Raw genomic sequence first — 22480 nt, forward strand, 5'->3', positions numbered from 1 at the left:
GACTTACACCTGAGGCCCGTAGACCGCCTGATGCAGAGAGACAGCTTGGAGGCCCCAGGGGAACGCCCAAAGCGCGGAGGTTGAGGCGGGGTCGTGGAGACCGTCTTCCCGGGGTGACCCCTTATCCTAGGTCTGGGACTGAGAGACGGAGAAGGAACAGTGAGGGGTCGCTTGACCTGGGCCGGACAGTGGGGTCCCGGTTCTCTTGCTTGGCGGAGGCATCGCGCTCAGACGTGGAGGGGGAGACACGGGGCTCCTCGTCGAACGGGGACGAACACGATAGACAATCGCTGCATCCCTTGGAAATTGAAATCAACGAGATGGAACAGGAACCTACACCAGAAACTATGGAGTCACAGAGGCACCTCCAGGACTCGAATTCGTGAAGAGAAGACCGATTGTGGCTGTCCAAGACTGGATGCTACCTCGCCTGGAACGTGCAGGCTGGACACTCCTCACTCTGCCCCCCACCACCACCTGATTGGACTATTGTTTTAATTTTTTTGCTTTCTTTTGGTTTGTGCCTGTTGTTATAGTGTACATTTTTGCATGTTGGGGACTTTGAAGGTTTAGGACAAGCTTTCTCCGTTTCCTGGGGAGTTAGGGAGTGGGAGGGCGACAGACCTCCATCACCCGATTATCTTGTTTACTGCTATTTTGTGGGAGATGGGACGATGGGGGAGAGGGAGGTGGGGAGGGGGGAGAGACCGGGGGGATTTCACATGGTTGGGGGGTAGAGGGGAGGGATAGGGAGGTTGCATTTTGGCCAAGGTTGTTTGTTCAGTTTTTTAAGCATGTCATGGTTGAGACCATTTTCTGCACTTGTGTACCCAACACCTGACTCCTGCTAGCACAAAAAGCCTCCTTGTTTAAGGTCCTCTGCACTAATGGGTAGTTCTAGGGCGGAGGTTCAGGTTAACAGCTGCGCTAAGATCCTCACATGGAATGTGAACGGCCTAGGCAACAAGGTTAAGAGTGGGTTAGTCCTGGCATACGTGAAAAGAATGGGGCCGGATATTGTCCTATTGCAGGAGACGCACCTTCAGGGCACCCGATGTGGATTCCTAGCAAGGGGACCATATAGAGTACTGGCACATGCAGGATATACAACAGGATCCAGGGGGGTTGCCATCCTGATTAAGAAAACACCCCCCTTTATGGTTACGCAGACTTGGACAGACCCACGTGGGGGTGAGGTGAACATGGGGTCGACAGAAACTCAAGATCATCTCTGTTTATGCCCCACCGAAATTACAGGCCAGAACTCTGTCAGGCATCACGGATATCCTGATGAACACATCGGACACTCTGCAGGTAGTGGGAGGGGATTTTAATGGTGTTATGCCCTCTTTGCGGGATAGATCAGGGAATAGACCTAGCGACTCAACACTAACCCCTCTAGCTAGAACCATCTCGACCCTTGGACTAGTGGATGTTTGGAGGTGGCTGCACCCCGACGCTAGTACCTACTCGTACTTTTCCGGAGCCTATGGGGTGTATTCTAGATTAGACTATGTCTTTCTACCTCGACAAGCTCTCAGTGTGGAGGATGTGGCGGAGTATCAAGCGCGGGGTATCTCGGACCACTCACCTTTACTGGTGCGGATGGGAGAGAGGCGGATGTTGGGGACGAGGGGATGGCTGCTGTCGGCGTGGACCTGCAGAATAAGGAACTAGTGAGGGTCTCCGGGCAGATGTAAAGGTATATTTTGCCAAAAACAGAGGGTCGGTCTCGTCAGGGGTGGTCCTCTGGGAAGCGCTCAAGACAGTCATGCGGGATAGGGCCCAGAACAGACTAGCCTGGGAAAAGAGGAAAGTGCAGGACGAGTTGCAGACTTTGAAAGCACAGATTCTAGAGTTAGAAACAGATCATGTAACTGGTAGGGATCCTCTGACCTACAGACTACTACGGGATAAGCAACAGCAATACAAGGATTTGGTGACAGACAAGGCTAAAACGCAGGCACTAGTGACCTTACATAGACTGTACGACGTAGGGGACAAATCGGGAAAGCTCCTGGCGTGGTTGAGTCGTAAAGAGCAGGACGCCGGATGGGTAGAACAAGTGACTGATAAACAGGGGCGGGTGCAGCGGACAGATGCGCAGATATTTCAGGCCTTCGCCACCTACTTTGAGTACTTTTATAAAGCCAGAGACCTGGATGGGCTGGACGATACCCTGATGTACATTGATCAAATTGACACCCCCGTCCTTTCTGAAGACGACCAGCGGGACATGAAGGGAGACATAACGATAACTGAGATCAAAGAGGCCGTGACTAAACTCCGTCCGGGGAAGTCTACTGGCCCGACTGTGTTTCCCACTGAATTATTTTTAAAAACGGCAGACCTTATAGGTGGACATCTGCTGGCACTGTTTGAAGGGGCAGCCCAAGAGGGTGTCCTGCTGCCGGACCTGCGTATGGCCACAATTGTACCGATTTATAAGCAAGGTAAACCCCCTGAGGAGTGTGCCTGGTACCGCCCTATATCACTCCTGAATGTGGAAGTTAAACTCCTGGCGACGATTTTAGCTCTCAGACTAAGGCGGGTAATCACCGAACTGGTCCACTTGGATCAGACTGGCCTCCTGCCAGATAGGGCAACCAGACTGAACCTTAGGAGAACCCATAACTGGCTGATGGAGGTGTGTGATCGTCAGGCCCCCCATTTGTTTTTATCCCTAGATACCGAAAAGGCGTTTGATGCGGTGCATTGGCCCTTTCTCGAGGGGGTATTGCTCAAGTTTGGATTTGGACCCAAGTTCCGGCAGTGTGTGAGGCTCCTTTATACAGACCCACGAGCCAGAGTAAAAGTTAACTGGTGCTATCAAAGGATTTCCCCATAAGACGAGGGACTCTGCAGGGATGTCCCCTGTCCCCGCTGCTCTTCGCCCTAACCATAGAAGCAGTGGCGTGTGAGATTAGGCAGAACAAGGACATTAGGGGATTTAAAATAGAGCAGTCGGACACATATGAGGAAAAAATATCGCTGTATGCGGATGATGTCCTCTTTTTTTTTATATATATTTTTATTGCAGACAATATAAAAGTTACATGTATTCACCGTTTACAGTTCCAAACCTAGTGGCTGCTACATATCAATCTTCTAGCATCTCGTTACACATCCCGGAGGCCGGGCGTCGTTAACCATGAGAAATTAAAGGACGTAAAGCAAGAGTCAATCGCAGCCATCTAGTTGGAAGATCTCGTGTCCGCTTTTCCATTTGTGAACAACCCTTCTCAGAAGAAACTCCCCCCCCCCCCCAACTACCCCCATCTCATCATCAACTTTAGGAAACGATCATAAGCAACTGGATGCGTCTCAATACAGCCTGTCATTTCACTTCTCCCCTTAATCTTGTGAACCCTCCAGCGGGTAGCCATGCCTGATAGGAAAGCTCCTATCTCAGTGTCTGGTGACCCGACCTCCATACTACTCCTTCGGAGCGTCCCTCGCTAACCGTACTATATCATGTGCTGCGTCCTGAAGGATCTATCTGCAGTGTTCGCTAGGGAGTGCTGCTGCGCAATCTACAGGCTCGTACTGCTCTTGATATGGCCTCCCCTCCCCCTCCCCTCCCCATTATCCCACCACTTCTGCATGTCATCTCAGTCAGTCCTCTAAAGCTATGTGTCAGGAGCGTTAAGTGTTTCGGAGTGTGATGTATCCTGGGTGTGCTGGAGGGGCTCCCGTTCATTATCTTGCACCTCCTCCTCGTCATATGCCTCTAGGTCCCTTAGGGCTTCTACTAATACCTCCCATGACGTCGCTGCGGCCAATGCTTTGTCGTCCTGTCGCCTGTGCGCCATCTGATATCTAGGGGAGCTTTCGCAGGCAGCCCATTTCAGGAATTCATTCATCCACCGTCTGTACGAAGGACCAGCTCTTGCCTTCCAATGTCGAGTAATTTCGCGTTTGGCCAACATAAGGCCCATGTCAATAAATTTACTGGTATTCTTGTGTTTGGGAGTGTGAGGGAACCAATGGAGGACACCGATAGCCATGTCAAACTGTAACTGTCTTCCCGTCACCTCATTCAGTGCATCCCCTATCGCCTTCCAATAGTCGCCCAACATTGGACAAGTCCACACCATGTGGTCCAGTTCTACCGCTTCTCTAGTGCATCTAGGGCACACTGCCTCATTCACTCCAAAATATTTACGAATTTTCCCCGGTGTTAAATACGCTTTATGTAGTATGAAAAAGTGCACTAGTTAGAAGCGTGCATTCCTAGTACTCTTGTGGGCTCGTTGCATTATTTGCGCCCAGGCTGTCTCTGGGATCTCTTTTCCTATATCTGCTTCCCATTTGTTTTTCAACCCGGTCAAAGGTGTCAAGCGTTCTCGGAACATTCTAGCATAGAGGCATGTGACCGCTTTGTAAGTACCCGCTGCCATCATGGTATACAGGCAGGCCATAGACGTCGTGGGTTCTAATAATCCCTCCTGCCAATGCGCCTGCATGGCTCTAGTAACTGCGGCATGTAATTAGAACCCCCCCCTTGGTAGGTCAAATCTTTCCTGGAGCGTTTGGTAAGGCAGCAGTGCCCCGTCTTCATGTAGATCCCCCACCACGTGCAGTCCCGCCTCTTCCCAGACCTGCAGCTGCGACCAGTCCCCACCATGCGGTAACGCCGTTATCATTCCTATGGGTATTTCCGGCGCGTATGGGTGACGTACTCCCGCCAAGCGTTGGGATCGGTTCCAGCAAAGGCGGAATGTTTGTTCCTCTATGGTTAGGTCTCGCAAGTCTAGCTTCTGTTGTAGTGTTATGTAAGCCAAGACATGGCGCGGTGTGCCTCCCTCCCTCTCACGCTCTGGGCCTCTGAACACTCTCGCCACTTCATGCGTAAAGAGCTGCAACTGAGCTGCTAAATAGTATAGTTCGAAATCCGGGACTGCAAGTCCTCCCTCATCCTTCGGTCGAAGGAGCATGTTCTGGGCGACCCTACATCTGCCTGTGCCCCAGAGATATGAGGATATCTGCGATTTTAAAGCTTTAAAGAGGGAACAGGGTATCCACACAGGGAGTGTACGAAAATAGTACAGAAGTCTCGGCAACGCTATCATTTTCAAGAGGGATATCCGGCCCATCAATGATAGTGGCAGGGTCTCCCAGAAGGCCATACTGCCTTTCAGTGCCCGTGTACAACGACCCACATTGCCTTCCAACATGTCCGCCGGTGTGCTGTATATGTACACCCCCAGGTATTTCAAACAGGTAGGTTCCCATTTTATCAACGGGTGCCTATCGGGTCTAACCTCCCCGTGCCGCAAGGGAAACATGCACGTCTTGGACCAATTGACTTTTAGGCCTGAGATCTCTCCAAAGCGATGAAGTAGTCTTTCCGCCCCAGTCAAGGCCGCCTCCGCATTCTCAAGAAATAGAGTCCGCATATAGGGATATAAGGTGTCGTCCATCCCTGCCGTCCAACCCTCTATAATGTCTCCCCGTCCTGATCTCAGTAGCCAGAGGTTCTATAGCGAGGGCAAACAAGAGGGGGACAACGAGCAGCCCTGCCTCGTTCCGCGTGTTACCGGGTATTGGCTCGATACCAGTCTCCCCACTCGCACCCTCGCCACCGCCGAGGTATATAAGACTTTTGTCCATCGTATATACTCTTCTCCGAGTCCGAAGCGCTTCAAAACATTATATAAGTAGCCCCATTCCAAGCTATCAAAAGCTTTCTCTATGTCGACGGACAGGATTAATGGCATTTGTGTCTCGGAGTTGTCATCACTCATAATACGTATGAGTCTTCGAATATTCAAAGTGGTGTTGCGCGTAGGGATAAAACCCGACTGATTCTTGTGAACCAGCGAGGTCATATATGGTAGTAATCGTGCTGCCAATATACTACTAAGAATTTTGTAATCAGTTGTCAACATGGATAACGGCCTATACGAAGCTGTGTTATCACTTTCCCTCCCTGGCTTCAGCAACAGGATCACCAGCGCCTCTCTCATTGATTGGGGCAAGCGGCCCGCTTCCTTGACTTCCTTGTATACCTCCAATAGCTTTGACGCTATCAGGTCCACATATTTACCATAGAATTCTATCGGCAGACCATCCAGCCCTGGGGTTGTGTTGCGGGCGATACGCTTTATAGCTCCTCGAATCTCCCCCAGCTCTATGTCTTTCCCTAGGTCTGTCGCCTGATCGTGGTCTATTTGAGGCAAGTCTAGCTCGTCTAAAAAGGCTTCCAGCGCCGGATCTCCGATTGCCACCATGCTTTTATAAAGCTTCTCGTAGTAGCGTGTAAAGCCCTGCAGTATTTCGGCCTGAGTATGAACCATAGTACCCCCGTCTTCCTCCAAAGCCAGGAAGGGGGAGTGTTGCCGTGTGGGGTTGGCCAACCATGCTAGCAGTGTGCTCGCTTTATCCCCTTCTGCATGCACCCTCGTCGAGTAGGTCTTGTAGTCAAATCTACGGAGTCGCTCTACTTCGACGGCCACTGCTTCCCGAGATGAACCGACTCTCTCTTGGGATTCCGGGTGTTCCGGCATCGCTTTTTCTACTTCCCTGAGGTTTTTCTCCGCTTTATCTAAGTCTCCTAGGAGAACCTTCCGTACCCCTGCTTGCTTCCCAATACAGAGCCCTCTAATGACGACCTTGAAGGCGTCCCACTAGATTGCCCTAATCGCAGTGGAGCCAGCGTTGTTTGCAAAATATTGCGTAATTCCCTCCTCTAGCAATGTGTGAAAGAGCGGGTCATCCAAGGTGTCAGGGCGTAATTTCCAGGTGGGAATACATGGTGTCTCAGACATCCAGTCTAAAGTGACCAATAGGGGTTGTGATCCGAGATTGTTCTGGTGAGATATTTGGCGCGTACCACAGATGGAATCACCAATGGGGAGCAAAGCATTGCATCCAGCCGAACATGCAGCTCATGTACACTAGAGAAGTAGGAGTAATCCCAATCAATCGGGTGCCGTACGCGCCAAGCGTCCGCCAAACTCCAGCGTGTCTGCCATTCTAGCCTGCCCTTGGCTAATCGGTGAGCCGGGGAGTCCCTAAGCGGTGGGTGAGATCTGTCCAGCGAGACGTCCGTCACCGAATTAAAGTCCCCTCCAACCACTACCGGACCCGTCAGGAAGTGTGCAAGTGTCCCCGACAGTTTCTCCAGGAATACCAGTTGTTCTGTGTTGGGTGCATATATGCTGCATAGTGTAATGTGGCGACCCCGTAGTCTACCCGCAACCGCCACAAATCTACCCTCAGGGTCAATCACCTGTTTGGTCATCTGAAATGGCACTCCAGCCCTAATCCAGATCAGCGTCCCTCTAGCAAATGCGGAATAAGCAGTACCAAACACTTGACCCCGCCATCTACGCTGCAGCGCTAGCCCCTCAGTTGCCGTCAGGTGTGTTTCTTGAAGAAATGCAATCTGGACTCCTCTGCGAGTTAGATAAGAGTGAACCTTGTGTCTCCTCGCCATCGTGTGGAGCCCCCTAACATTCCAGGTCATACATCTTAAGTTATCAATTTCAACCATTGTCCCACTCCATCTCACAGCTGGCCAAACCGGCCGTCGACTCTGCTTCAGTGGTGGAACCTACCCAACATTGCACTTGCTGCCCCTTCCCTCCCATCCCCCTCAACAACAAATATTGGCATTTGCCTCAAAGGAACATCCCCAACAGTTACCCCTCCCCCGCCCCCAGAACAGGACCCAATTGCAACCCATCAGACCCCGTCCAAACTGCCATCATTCAACTCTAACTCCTGCCTATCCCGCAGTCGTCACTGCAGAAGCCTTAAGGGCTTCAAGGGGTTGGCTCTAGACCGACAGGCAGCCGCGCCAAACCGTAACCCTCGCCCCCAGAATTCCCTATAAAGGGTTTGCGGCAGTCCCGAATGTGGTATCACCCCTATCCTTTCCACCCTCACCAAACTCAAACAGTCATCACAAGAATAGAGTTCCAAGGTCTCACGTGTTAGGCATCTAGGACTTCTTCCGCTGTGTTCGGCGTCACCTTCGGTCCCTTGGCGCCATGCGTCTCTGACATGTCCATCTCCGAGCCCGTGTGGTTTCCCTCGGATTCTGTGCCGTGTTTCGATAGAGCCGGACTAGCGCCCGATAGTTCCACCACTGCTTGCAATGCCGCCTTCCGTTCTTCTACTGTTTGCGACGCTGATGGTGTCCGGGTGCCCCGCCGCTTTCTGCGGAGTCTCTGTGATTTTCGCACCTGTGTCGACCTCTGTATCTCCTCATCCGGATGTCGCGTGCGGTCGGTTCCCGCTCTGTAGGTTTCGACCCATGACCAAGCCTCCTCTGGTGTGTGGAAAAAGTGAGCCACTCCGTCCAACTCGACCCGCAATTTGGCCGGGAAGAGCAGAGAGTATTGTATTCCCTCATCCCTGAGTGCTCGTTTAACAGAGAGGAAGGAGGCTCGGAGCCGCTGTGTTTCGTAAGTGTAGTCAGGAAACAAGGTTACTTTGCTATTGTCCACTTGGTAGGGTCCCGTGTCGCGGGCTTTTTGGAGCAGCAAGTCTCTGTCTTTGTAGTGGAGCAGCTTTGCTATAACCGGCCTAGGTGGTTGGCCCGGTCTAGGAGGCCTAGCAGGGACCCGGTGCGCCCGTTCGAGTGTGAAAAAAGGCGACAGGCCCTCAGGGGCCACCGTCGCTCTGAGCCATGAGTCCAGGTAGCCGATCATGTCTCCCCCTTCAATTTTTTCTGGTAGGCCGACCAAGCAGATATTGTTACGCCTGTTCATGTTTTCGGCATCCTCAGCCCTCCTCTCCAGTGTTTGCATCCGAGCTAAAGCATTTTCCATCTTCATTTCCAGGGCTGAGTGAGCGGGGGTCAACTCCTGCAGCACGACCTCATTCTGCTTGACCCTGTCCGTCAGCTTGGCATGATCTGCACGGAGTAGCCCCAGCCCAGATGCCACTTGTGCAATGTCTTGCTGTAATGCATCTCTTGTTGCCGCAATGGCCTCCAGTATGCGGTCCTGTAGTTGCTGGAGGTCCGTGGCCCCGATGTGGTAGGCTCCTGCGCCTCCGCAGTCGCGGTGCCATCTGCCTTTCCCTTGATTTTCCCCATGATTCGGGGCTCCCTGTGGCTCCTGCATACCTCCAATGTTGCCAGGGCCAGCTCAAGTCCGGGGGTAGGGGGTGGGCCCCCTTTTGCTAGGTGCACAACCCGTGGGGCACTCTCAGGTTCCGGTCTCCTGCACAGCTCCGGTATCGATGATCACCAGGGACGAGCGCACCGTTTTCTTCAGGCGCCGGCCCCCGCCAACCCCGTGGCCCAAGTTGTATCTCCCATCTCAGGATTTCCCTGTAATAGGTTGAGATCTCTATCCCCTCTGTCCTTGGCAGTGGTGTCCCCCAGTAGTGATAAGATAGTCTGCTCACTCATCCGTTTGCACCACTGCGCGCGTCGACAGGCCGTGCTCTGCACAGGGACACTGCCTGTGGGACAGGAGGCTTTTCGAGGCCAAAGCTCTGGGGGCCCTTCAGTGCCTCTACTCTCCTTCCCTCCTGACCCGTTATCTGGCTCGTCCTCCCGCCTATCAGGGGACCTCTCACTCACGACCACAGCACTCCATTTGCGCTGGGGGGCGCCGCAAGAATATTCCCAGCTCTCGCTGATAGGCCCCCTCTAACTTCAGTCCCGGGTGTCCTCCTCCTAAAAGGGATCGTCGGTGAGTCGTGCTCCAGCCCACTAGATCGTCGGACGCAGTGTGATTAGTTTATGACGGGGCCTAGCTCGTGCCCTTGCTGTGGAACGTCAATGGCTCCCGACGGGCTGTCCGCTCCCCGCCCAATGTTAGCGGCCTCCGGTCAGTGCCAGCGCACCCCACCGTCCTCAGCACCCGTATCAGGCCACAGTCCTACCGCTTTGCGATTCGCCGCTCTCCGGGCCCAGCACCCATCCGGCGATGCCGGTCTGCCTCTCCTGCTCACCGCAGGGCTCCGTCTCCGGGCTCTCCGCAGGTCTCCCCGCTCCTCCCGTCATCAGCCGCTTTTCCGCTCTTCGGATTCGCTTCGAGCGGGTCGCGCTTCTCCCCCGCTTCACTGCACAGCTCGCCCTCCTTTAATATGGGGCATTCTCACTCTCCTCTGCCGGGTCTTGCTGGAGCCACCTCCCACCAGCAAGGAGTCGCCGTCCTCAAGAATCCAAGCGGCTTACGGGCGTCATTTTGCCTCCTTGCCGGCCGTAGGCTTCTCCGTCCTCACATTCGCGGTTAGCTTGAAGGGTATACTTGCTCGCCTCAGGCAGCGCCGCTGCGGTTCCGGTTCCTTCTGTTGTATAGTCGGTCCCACCCGCACGGTTCGCCGCACTGGTTTTCAGGATAAGAAGGGGATCAGGCGCGGAGCCCCGAGCTCACGCCGCCATTCCCGTCGGCGGTCAAGCCACGCCCTGCGGATGATGTCCTCTTGTATGTCACTCAGCCTGTGACCACTACTCCGGCATTGTTCGACACGCTGCGCCGCTACGGCGCTTGTGCTGGCTACATGATAAACTGTCACAAGTCAATCTTATACGACCCCCGCCAGGGGGAGGACTGGTCCCTACTGCCTGGTGCGCTCAGGACTACAGACGAGGGGTTTGTGTATTTGGGGGTCTATACAACCTTAGATAGGAACCTCTCATATCAGAAGAACGTCAAGCGGGTACTAGTACATTTTGCTCAAGATGCTGCCAGGTGGAAGATGTTCCCCCTTACAATCTTAGGACGCGCTGCCGTGTTTAAAATGATTACGTTGCCGCGGTTCCTTTATGTCTTACAAAATGAATATTTCCCACTCCCCATGCAAGTTTTCACTGATATAAATGCGGAACTGAGATCGCTGCTCTGGCTGGGAAAACAATCCAGAGTGGCCTTGGGGACCCTGCAAAGAAACCAGTACAATAGGGGGAATCTCCCTGCCAAATATTGAAGCCTATTACTGGGCGGAGCATTTAACCCCTATCAATGATTGGTTACATGCACCAGCAGACCATCCCACATATAGACTGGAGAGGGGGACGGTGGCGCAGCGCGACTGCCTACATTACATATACTGGGGAAAAAAGGGAAGGAAAGACTACATGCAGAAACGAGGGTTACGCTGGGGATATGGGAGAGGGCGACTAAAGCAATTGGTTGGACTCATACGCCGACAAAGCAGACCCCAATATGGCACTGTGCATGGCTAAGGGAGCTAAACAAGCTGCGAGGGTTCAAGAGGTGGGACGATATTGGTATCTCCGTAATGGGGGATTTGGTGAAGTGGGGAGAATTGAAGTCATTCCAGGTCCTGAGGGAGGAATACAGGCTGCACCGCACACAGTACTTCAGATATGTGCAACTGCGTCATGCATGGCGGGCGGAGGAGGTGCTCGCCTTGTCCCTACCAGAGTATGCCCCGCTTGAAGGGCGTTTATTGCAGGAACGCATCCCTGGTAAAGCAGAACACTGATCAATAACATGCCAGATGGACTGGTAAAGCTCAGAGAATCGTGGGAGCAAAATGTGGGGGAGATGGATACAGTGGATTGGGAGACAGCCCTGATGCATCCAAGGGAAGTCGCAATTAAGTCCCGTCTGAGACTTATTCTATATAAAATCCTGCATAGGGTATACTATGACAGGGTGCAGCTACATCGCATGGGCCGGGCTAGCGACGCCATTGTCTTAGATGTGGCTCGGGGCAAGGAGACTTCTACCATACCGTCTGGACATGTCCCATAATACAGACATACTGGGCTGAGGTTCTGGGGGAGCTGGGAGATGTGCTGGAGGTCGCTCTGCCGTTGGACCCCAAACTGGTGCTGCTGGGAGTAACAAATGACGTAGACTTGGGTCGCCCACTTCTCCTCTTTGTAGTTCTGGCCATAGTGGTGGCTAAGAGGGACGTGGCCCGGGCATGGGGGGCATGGGGGGCCCCCACGCCGCCGAGACTAGATGAATGGAGAAGGGGCATGGATCTGTACATGGCGGCGGAGAGAGTCCGTACAAGGCTAGAGGATGCCCAAAGAAAATCAACAGAGTGTGGGGGAAATGGCGCCGATACCATGGGCTGGAAGGGGGATTGTAACCAAAAGCGGAGGAGGTACCTGGCTGCACTGTCTGAGGATGGGGTGGATTTGGAGGGGGATTTTTATTTTTTGCACATTATGGATTTGTGGACAAATAAGGTACACTCCTGTCAGGATGAATAGGGGATCATGTGCTGGCGGGGGGGGGGGATGGAGGGAGGGAAGTGGAGAGTGGTTGTATGTGACATGCTTGTTTTGTTTATGCATCATAAAAATGCGAATACATTTTTTTTTTTTATTGCAGTGTAAATACAAGGTCATGGGCGAGTCCTGCTTTATGTGTGGGACATGTAACTACCTACTTTACATCTAATACATTAAGATTGGAAACAGTGAGGCAACTTTCTGAAGTAGCAAGCACAAGATGCTCAAAATCATAGATTCTTATCACAATACAGAACCCCATGAACAAACTACAGGTGCACTTGTGATACTGATGTCCATACATCAAAAATAAATTAATTATCAAGGCCTGGGAGCAGAAGAGTACATTAATGGTCAACACATGTGACAGAAACACAAGGTCTCTGACAGAAAAAGGGGATTTAAGAACCGAGTACAGCAACAAGTAGGCAAGGGTGAAACTAAAAGGAGAGCAGAATCTAAAATGGTAGACTGATTAGGAGGGCAGTTCTTTCTGTTCAAAGTGATGGATATTGTTTTCCATTGTTGGCTAGTTTCACAAATTCATATATGGACGAAAGATTAAGTTTACCAGTATGCTTTATGTTCAGTCTGGTATAACTTCAACTCTGTTATTCCTTATTTGAGGGGAGTTTTTTTTTCACGAGTCCTTCTGACGCAGGAGTGTGCGAAATTGAGATTTTACTTCTGTAATTTTCAGCACATTGTGTGCAAAACATCATCAGTGTCATGAAATTTTAGTAGTTAAAAAAATATGTAAAAAGTCATCAATAATTATCAAACGCTTTCAGCATTGCGACCTTTTTGCATGAAACCATGTGAATAGTACAGAATTACAATTTGAAATAAGAATACAATCTAACAAAAGCCAATGGGGATAGAGTAATAAAAAAAAGGTCTAGGGTGCTACCTGCTTTGGTGCCTATGATATGTCTAATTTCTTGGTTGGACAGTTTGTTGTTCATCTGTAGACACTGGGTATTGTTGGCCTTTGATTTTTATGAAGAACCCGGAGGCTACTTGCAAGAATCAGGCAACTATCCAGATCTAATCTTACTCATGAAGGTCCAGGTGATGCACCACTTAGTGCCTGATTCCATGGAGATTAGTAACCATTTTCTGCTTCCGATTTGTGTAAACATTGCTCTGCAGAAGGAAGTGTGATATGTATTCACTGTAATACCTGCAACTAATGCAATTCATGAATGTACCTTCTGCATGCAAATATGTACCACAGTTATGGATACTTGCTGATTTCATTAACTGCCAACTTTGTCAAAGTCAAAGTAAAAAACAAAAAGTTTTATTTGATTTGGTACTCAACTGAGGACCACAAATATATAACAACAATTTTCTATACAAATCAATATAATGTCAAAAACAGTTTTAAAAATTTATAAAAAATTATAGCAAACAAATTCATTGGGAGGCTGTTTGCAAGCAAGTAGCAGTTCTTTTGCAGTAATGATTTTACAATTGCGATATATAGGGTCTAGGTATCTAGACCGTGCTGAAACTACATTAGCATATGGGCATTCGAATAAGAGATGCTCGATATTCTGATCTCCCCCATGACAGAGAGTACAAAGCGGGGATCTGCCTGGAGACCACCTTGATGTAAAAGTTGATACTGGCAAAATACCCAAACGTAACATTGTGATTGATCTCCTTGCACCATGAGTGAGGGAAAAACCTAAATATGGCTGATCTTGCTTGTACTCCAATGACTCAGTGTAAGGTTTGTACAAAGATAAGTTATTACAGTGAGAGAAATCAAGGTCGAAACTCAGTTTAGGGGTAAAACATTTTAGAAAGAGTTTGAGTTGTGCGGGTCACCAAGTCAACAGAATTTCAGAATTAATTTTTGCTAATTGAAATGCCGCTGTCATGTTTCTAAAGAATGTTAAATATGGAACATTTTGATCAAAAGTCTCAATCTTTAACAAAAATCGTAATGAGCCTTCTTTAGCGTGAAGGAGGTTATAAGCCCATCTGATTATGTTAGCTACCGCTGTAGCATATGCGCTAGTGATCGAAAATTCTAGTCTTAGCGCTTGCACGGGTGTTGCTGCTGAGACTTTCAAAATTTTCTTTAGTATTTTTCCTTCTTTTTGATCCATGTAGGACCACTGTTTTAAAGCAATATATTCGGTGGCATACGATAAGACAGGAGGTATCTTTGCTCTGTACACTTTTAGTAGTGTCGAAAAATGCCTGTTCCCAGTGGCCGAATACAGTCTCAATAAGGCCCCAGCATGTAACTCGGATTTCATTTTTAGATGATTAATTTGCTTAATATTTTTCAGATTCTTTGAAAAGATCCTACCTAAATATGTGTATTCCTCGACTTCTTCTATATGTTCTCCACCCAACCTCCAGCAGTACTTTACACCTTTTTTCTTCCTGGAGAATGAAACCACTTTTGTTTTATTTAGGTTGGGAATTAAAAAGTTATCTTTGGAGTATTTGTGTAGAATGTCGAGTAATCTTTGTAATCCAAAGGGCGTCAAATCCAACATTACTATATCGTCAGCGTATAGTAAAGCGTGTATGCTTTGTGAAGCAATCTTTGGTGGCAAACTGGAACCTTGTTGCAGATAAAGTGGTAGGTCGCTAAGGTACAGTGAAAATAAAATCGGTGCTAGAAGGCACCCTTGTTTGAGGCCATTGGGCGTGCGAATTGTATTGGTTAAACCTTTTTCGCTCCCCATTTGAACTTGACACCATGTGTTATTGTGGAGATTAACAACAACCCGGAGCAATTGTTCGGGGATACCCAACCTCCTCAGTTTGATCCACAGAGTCGGTCTGTCCACCCGATCGAAAGCAGTAGAGTAATCTATAAAGGCTGCATATATTGGTTGTGATCGCCCCACAGTATATTTGTCAAGAATGGACTGAAGTATTGCTATATTATCAATGACGGAATGGTTGGGTCGAAATCCTGCCTGAAACATTGGTATAAGTCCCTGTGAAAATGCCCAAGATTTTAGACGGTCTAATACTTCTGCAGCGAACATTTTCCCGGTAGCATCCATCAGTGCTATTTGCCGATAGTTACTGGCAGTGTTTTTGTTCCCCTTTTTATATATTGGGATGATTGTACTTCCCTGCCAAGACTTCGGTATTTCTCCGGTTTCGAAGATGTGGTTGAAAAGGGGAGAAAGCATCTGGCTCCAATCCTTGGGGTCTGTTTGGAGGACCTTGATGGGAATTTGGTCGGGGCCTGAAGCACCAGTGCTTCTCGCTTTTCTGATATGGTTTGCAATGGAAATTGACGAGATCTTAGTGATTTTAGTATTGTTCCTTTCTGCAGTAGTATCACCGTCCTTCCTTTCAAGGTAAGATGGATTTGGTTTGTATAAATCTTGCAGGTATATTTCCCAGTCCTCAAGCGAGACTGGGATAGCTTCAAGTTTTTTCTTCGACCCAGTCATTTTAGCAATTAGAGACCAATATTTTTGCTGATTATGGTCTTTAGCGGCTATTTGGATATCAACCCAGTTACGGTCCTGCAGCAGTTTTTTATGCTTATTTTTCTCTCTTCGTATTTGGTTTTTTAGTTTGTTGATTTCTGCCTTAGTTGTTATAGAGAAATTCAAATGTTGTACTCGAATGAGTCTATTAAGTTTTTTAGCAGCAGGCAAGTTCCGATTTTTATTTTTATTGATGGTTGTGCTTTTTCCATAACAGGCCTTTTGTGTTTTATTTAGAAGTGCATTCTTGAGTTTATTCATGATGTATTCGAAATTCTTAATTGGATCCTCTGAGTGGGTATTGGTGAGTAATTGAGTATGAATGACCAGTGAGGTAATGTTGTCCAAAGTGGAAGAATTCCAAAAAATCCGCCTCTGGTTGATATTAACTTCAGTTGAGGACTTGTAAAATGTTGGTTGATTAACGAAGGAGGTTTTGGGCATCCAGAGGGTAGTTAAATGTAAAAGAGCGTGGTCGCTCTCTTCTGTAAAGGAGGTGTACAGGTAAGTAACTGATTCCTTTGTATCCATCCCACAGATTAGATAGTCGAGAGTAGAAGAAGTTCCATTTCCCCGTCTGGTATATGATGCTGGTATATCACCTTCCGTATTGCCATTGAGTATTGTCCCATTTATACTTGGTAGAAATGATAGAAGCGACCTACCTCTCTTATCCGATTTGTTGCCCTTAGGGAATTTTGGGAAGGACATTTCCAGAGATTCTTCTTTAGTTAGATTAGCCCATTTTCCAATTTCGCTATTTGAAATTTTTCCGTTCAGGTCACCCATAATGAGATATGGCACATGGGAGCGATCTTCAAGGATGTGGCTGATTGATTCCATTATCTCATCAAAAAGAGCATCGTGATTTTTGCCTGGAGGGGCATAAATATTAAACAGCAGTATTGCATTGCAGGGACCTGTGGGTTGTGTTGTCAATGCCACCTTAATACACTGCAAGTTTTCAGATTTTGTCTCAATATTTTCTTGAGACCATAGGTATTCCTCGCTGAGTAGGATTGCCAGCCCTCCCTTTGCATGGCCCCGGTTGGATTTCTTTGTAGGGATGTCATAGACGTAGTATCCTTTCTGGCAGAAGGTTTTTGTTGCCCAAGTTTCCTGAAGGCCCAGGATATCGGGATGGTTTTTTATGGCGTCGGTCATTTTGTTAGTGGTTTTCCCGGCCATATTCCATGATGTGATGCTCAAGCCTTTATTAAACAGTATATTGTTGGTGGTTAAATTTTTTTTTACTGTTTAGTGTCTCTGATATCCTAGCCCAAGATTTTATTGATTTTTCGACATCGATTCCTTCTGAGTCATGACTCCATACTGTCCTTTCACCTTTGTTCACTTGGATTCTTAGGGTGTCATTTCCCAGAGCGTATGGTACAGACTCTTCCAGATTTATGAAGTTATTGTGCTGACTTATGCTTTGTGTAGCAATATTAAATATGCCTTTGAATCCTTTATTATGTGTGATTTTCCTAGGTTCTGATCTTGCAATAACATCGTAGCCGTTTTTATGTAATGTTTCCTTCTCTCCGAGAATTATCCCTGGGAGTACTGGTGACCAGAAAGATACCAGCGCTAATTTGTTATTTTCTTTTTTCGGGAAAGTCACCAGGTCTATTTCATTACTTGTGAGAGAATATAGGGATGGTATTTGTTGGAGAAGATTAATTATTCTTCCTCGGTTCAGTGGCACATTGTCAGTGGGGAAGAGTTCTTCAAATATTAAATGCTTTGATGATGTTCCTACCCCAGACGAAGATTTTCTGTTGTCTTTTTCTCCTGCTCCATTAATTGTCGGCCCAGTGTTATGAATTGATATAACCGGAAGATATATGTCAGCATTTGGATTCAAGGATTTCGTATTCAGTGTAGTTTGATTTCTTGAAGATACCTCGAGTTTGGAAGTGTTAGGATTTATTATAGCATTTCTTTCCTCTGCAGTTTTTGTCGGAGTTGTTGGTTTATGAAATTTAAGTTTGCGCACCTTTTTTTTGTGAATTCTTCTTAATGGCTTTCTTCTCCTTTTATTCCCCTTGGCACTTAAGGTTCCGTTTGTTTTAGAGGTCTCATCCTTATGGGCTTCTTCTGGTTCATTTTGAATAGTTATTGCCTGGGCATCACTGGTATACCCAGTTTGGTGTAAGTTTGATTTTTTTGTAGATTTTGAAAAAATAGAGTAGTGATTGATAGTATTTTTCGGTTCTTCTCTGAAAAGCTTCTTAAGTGAGTAAGTAGTGGGTGAACTATTATTTCTTCTTGATTCCTTTGTTTTTATTTCAGGAATTACTTCTTCGGATGTTTGTGTACTTGTGTCGCATTTGATCGGAATCTGTGCATTTATAGTACAATTTGTTAATTGACCTTCCAGATTTAACGCTTTATCGTATTCTTGTTGTTTTTTTGTTACTTTAGATAAGTCTTTTTTCCTTTTTTCGTCGACTAAAAATTTAAGTATACCAGTTTGAACATCAAGAGTATCATCCGAGTTTGCTAAGATGTGACCTAGATGAGTAAGTACTGATTCCAGTATCTCCTGCAAGGAAAAAAGTGCTTTTGACATAGGTGTTGTTGGGTTTGCAAAATTTAAATTTGGATAGAAGGGATCTGGAAAAGACTCATGTGCTGAAGGTTGATAAGGTGATTTTTCTGAGGAGCTTATAATTATATTTACTTGGGTTAACGGTAAATCCGATTTATCGTTTGCTGACTTCGTGTTGTTACACATAGATACTTCAAAACTAGTTTGGCTACCTAGAGATCTTGTCGGTTTTAGAGGTGTAGAGTGGGATACCACGTGATCCAACTTTTGTAATTCCTCAGTTGCTAAGTTTTTCTTTTGATTACCTTCAGAATCTGAGTCACTTAAATTGGGTACGTGTTGTTGATTTGAGGTAGGAGGCTGTTTTTCCTCCTTAAATTCCATGTGGTCGGAGTTATTTCCTGCTTCAGAATTGATGATAGATAGTTGTTTTTTCGGAGATAGAGCAGAAAAGTATTTACTGATTGCCGGGGTACTAGATATTTGGCCATGCTTCAATGCTGTATTGGAGGATTTCCTAACAGCTTCCACAGTGCCCATACGTCTCATAAATATTGTGCGTGATCGTAACTTTTTTAAAGCCATTGAAGATGTATGAATATCCACTGGTGAAATGTAAAAATTACTCTTGCTCCAGTAAATGAAATTTTTTAAAATTGACTTAAATGACTATAAGAAGTCCACTGGAGCTGTAGGTATAGAGTCTTAAAGAGCAATGGCTATTCCCAGTACCTATCCCTGTGTCTGAGGCACAGTGGTACTAATGGGTCTTACCGCGACCTACTTTAGAGATGTGTAGCTTTTCTCCGTGTTACCGGGGTTCCAATGCAAATGTGAAGTTGAGGTGGCCCTGCCCGGCCTCTGTCGGCCCCGGACGGCCACAGACGGTCCCGCCCTTGTCCCGGGCTTCTCCCGGCGCGCTCCCGCGTACGCGGATTCTACTACCTTGTTATAGCGGGAGGGGGCGGGAAGAGGACCAGCTGCGGCGATTCAAGAACACAACGCCCGCTGGTCCTCGCAGTCCCGCAAGGGTAGTAGGCGTCTCAAGCAGCTCCTCTCCCGGGGGTGTGTCCCAGTTGATAGTGGTCACGAGCGGCTCCCGCGGAGCGGGGGCCGCGAGGAGTGGGGTTGACAGCAGCAAGTGGGGATTCACAGCCCACGAAACAAAGATCACGATCCGCCGCAAAAGACCAGGACCCTCTCTCAGTGCAGGAAGCGCCGAGGTCCCTGCCCGCAGTTCTTTTAAAATCCAGGCGGGAGGGGGGCGGGAAGAGGACCAGCTGCGGCGATTCAAGAACACAACGCCCGCTGGTCCTCGCAGTCCCGCAAGGGTAGTAGGCGTCTCAAGCAGCTCCTCTCCCGGGGGTGTGTCCCAGTTGATAGTGGTCACGAGCGGCGCCCGCGGAGCGGGGGCCGCGAGGAGTGGGGTTGACAGCAGCAAGTGGGGATTCACAGCCCACGAAACAAAGATCACGATCCGCCGCAAAAGACCAGGACCCTCTCTCAGTGCAGGAAGCGCCGAGGTCCCTCCCCGCAGTTCTTTTAAAGTCCAGGCGGGAGGGGGCGGGAAGAGGACCAGCTGCGGTGATTCAAGAACACAACGCCCGCTGGTCCTCGCAGTCCCGCAAGGGTAGTAGGCGTCTCAAGCAGCTCCTCTCCCGGGGGTGTGTCCCAGTTGATAGTGGTCACGAGCGGCTCCCGCGGAGCGGGGGCCGCGAGGAGTGGGGTTGACAGCAGCAAGTGGGGATTCACAGCCCACGAAACAAAGATCACGATCCGCTGCAAAAGACCAGGACCCTCTCTCAGTGCAGGAAGCGCCGAGGTCCCTGCCCGCAGTTCTTTTAAAATCCAGGCGGGAGGGGGCGGGAAGAGGACCAGCTGCGGCGATTCAAGAACACAAGGCCCGCTGGTCCTCGCAGTCCCGCAAGGGTAGTAGGCGTCTCAAGCAGCTCCTCTCCCGGGGGTGTGTCCCAGTTGATAGTGGTCACGAGCGGCACCCGCGGAGCGGGGGCCGCGAGGAGTGGGGTTGACAGCAGCAAGTGGGGATTCACAGCCCACGAAACAAAGATCACGATCCGCCGCAAAAGACCAGGACCCTCTCTCAGTGCAGGAAGCGCCGAGGTCCCTGCCCGCAGTTCTTTTAAAATCCAGGCGGGAGGGGGCGGGAAGAGGACCAGCTGCGGCGATTCAAGAACACAACGCCCGCTGGTCCTCGCAGTCCCGCAAGGGTAGTAGGCGTCTCAAGCAGCTCCTCTCCCGGGGGGGTGACCCAGTTGATAGTGGTCACGAGCGGCACCCGCGGAGCGGGGGCCGCGAGGAGTGGGGTTGACAGCAGCAAGTGGGGATTCACAGCCCACAAAACAAAGATCACGATCCGCCGCAAAAGACCAGGACCCTCTCTCAGTGCAGGAAGCCAACTTTGTCAGTACTCTTCGATTTTTTGCTATCATCAACAACATTTTGACGGTGAATTGTGCTACAGAGACACTTTTTGTTAATTTATTTTTTTCAGTATAACATTTTGCTTGAAAAAACCTTCTAGTCGTCTTACTGGGTTAGACGATTTTTCTACATAAATGGTTTATTTAATGCCATAATTGAAATAGAAATTGAAAATTTAGCATTGTGATGAAATTATGAGTTTTGCAGTTGCACTAGCAAATTATAACTTTGCACACAACAATAAGCTGTTATCTTGGAAAACTCACTTTTCATAATCCTAATTTTGGTTCACGTATTGTAGTTGTCATACCTAGGCAACAGACCAGCCTTCTGTTATTGTTTTCTATTGCAATCTTGTTATGTATGCTTTTCTATTTTACTATTTTATTCAGTTACTTGGTTTTATTTATCAACCTAGTCTTTCCAGAGACAAAAAGGTAATTTGCTGAAATTCTGCCTGCTACCTAGATGCAAGGTCACATGAACACTTGCTTTGTTTGAAATTGCTGACCCAGGAGCTTTGCACTGGATTACAGTATTACTCTTTATAAACTTTGGCTCGCACTTCTGTCTCGACTCCTACCAGAACCTGGCAGAATTGTTTTAGTAGCAGGGGTTCTTCTGGAATTATTTGGGTTGCTTTATATTAGTATGGACCTTTCAATAAGCAAGATACATGTACCAAAACAAGTAGTTTGTTACATATTACTGAGAGGCGATGTTGGTGTTTCTCAGACATGACATATGGTAAAATGCACCGAATAATTATCTACAACCTTATTTTATATTCATTACAGGTTTGAAGGAAACTCCAGCTGGCCAATGGGTTTACGTCAGCGACACCCACGTGCAGACAGCTTCTGAATCCCGAGTACTGAATTCACAGGCATACCTGCTTTTCTATGAGAGATTGCAATAGTGACTTAACTTTTAAAAAAAAGTTGGCATGTAAAGAAAGACAATTCGCTGCTTTTATTATTTGAAAATCATCTTTTGATAGCACAAGTGAGTTACTTCCGTGGATGTTTTCCTTGTAAAATTACTGTATTCTCTTATTTAAATAATGCATTTTGTGGCAGTATTTGGTGTGCTTGGTTTTTAAAAACTGGAAACATAAGCAGGTACACATTTTGTCTCTAGTGAAATTTTAAACTGGAGATAACATTTTCAAATTCATACTTCTACAAACCGTTTTGCAATGACTCACTCAGCTGCAGAATTTTTTAAAACTGCATTTGTTCTTATAAGTAACTTTTAATTTAATTTCCAGCAAATGTACTATATAATTAGCAAAAAGCAATACTATATATTTATATTTTATAAACGGAGCTGAATTTATTTTGTATGTCATCTTGAAGTTTACAAACGCCAATCATAGTGAGATTTATTGATACAGGTGCTATAATAAACCAGCAACTCTCACGGAATTCTCATGATTACATGCTTAGTGCATGGATGTATAGTAATTTTCTAAAATGATCAGAAGATATGAAGTTGAATTACTTTTCAATTTGCAATAAAAGCCACAAAGTGAAATATCTAACTCCTATCTGGTATCCCTTTTATTACAAGGTATCTTTCTTTTTCTCTATGTTGTGCATACCAGCCACATATTCCGCTACGAGTTTCTTACAAGTAGTACACATGCTTGTTCCATTTAATTTGTATTTTCAAACTTACTTACATTTCGATCACGGGAGCACACTCATCATAGGGCCTGATTTAGAACTTTTCGGACTGGTTACTCCGTCACAACGGTGCCAGATATCCTGTCCGTCGAAATATAAATCCCATTACATCCTATGAGATTTATATTTCGGCGGGCGGGCT

At 47.8% G+C, this 22480-nt stretch overlaps 1 protein-coding gene across 4 annotated transcripts in view; it reads left to right on the top strand.

The window, feature by feature from the left end:
* Positions 1 to 22193, top strand: part of USP45 (ubiquitin specific peptidase 45) — a 1947146-nt gene extending 1924953 nt beyond the window's left edge. For all 4 annotated transcript variants that reach the window (XM_078648210.1, XM_078648209.1, XM_078648212.1 and 1 more), the window contains one exon: positions 21448 to 22193. In XM_078648210.1, coding sequence (XP_078504336.1) covers positions 21448 to 21569 — 122 coding nt within the window. In that variant the 3' untranslated portion in view covers positions 21570 to 22193. The remainder of the gene's footprint in view (positions 1 to 21447) is intronic.
* The last annotated feature ends 287 nt before the right edge of the window (positions 22194 to 22480 follow it).

Source organism: Lissotriton helveticus, chromosome 6 (assembly GCF_964261635.1).
Source record: "Lissotriton helveticus chromosome 6, aLisHel1.1, whole genome shotgun sequence".
NCBI classification, from domain to species: domain Eukaryota; kingdom Metazoa; phylum Chordata; class Amphibia; order Caudata; family Salamandridae; genus Lissotriton; species Lissotriton helveticus.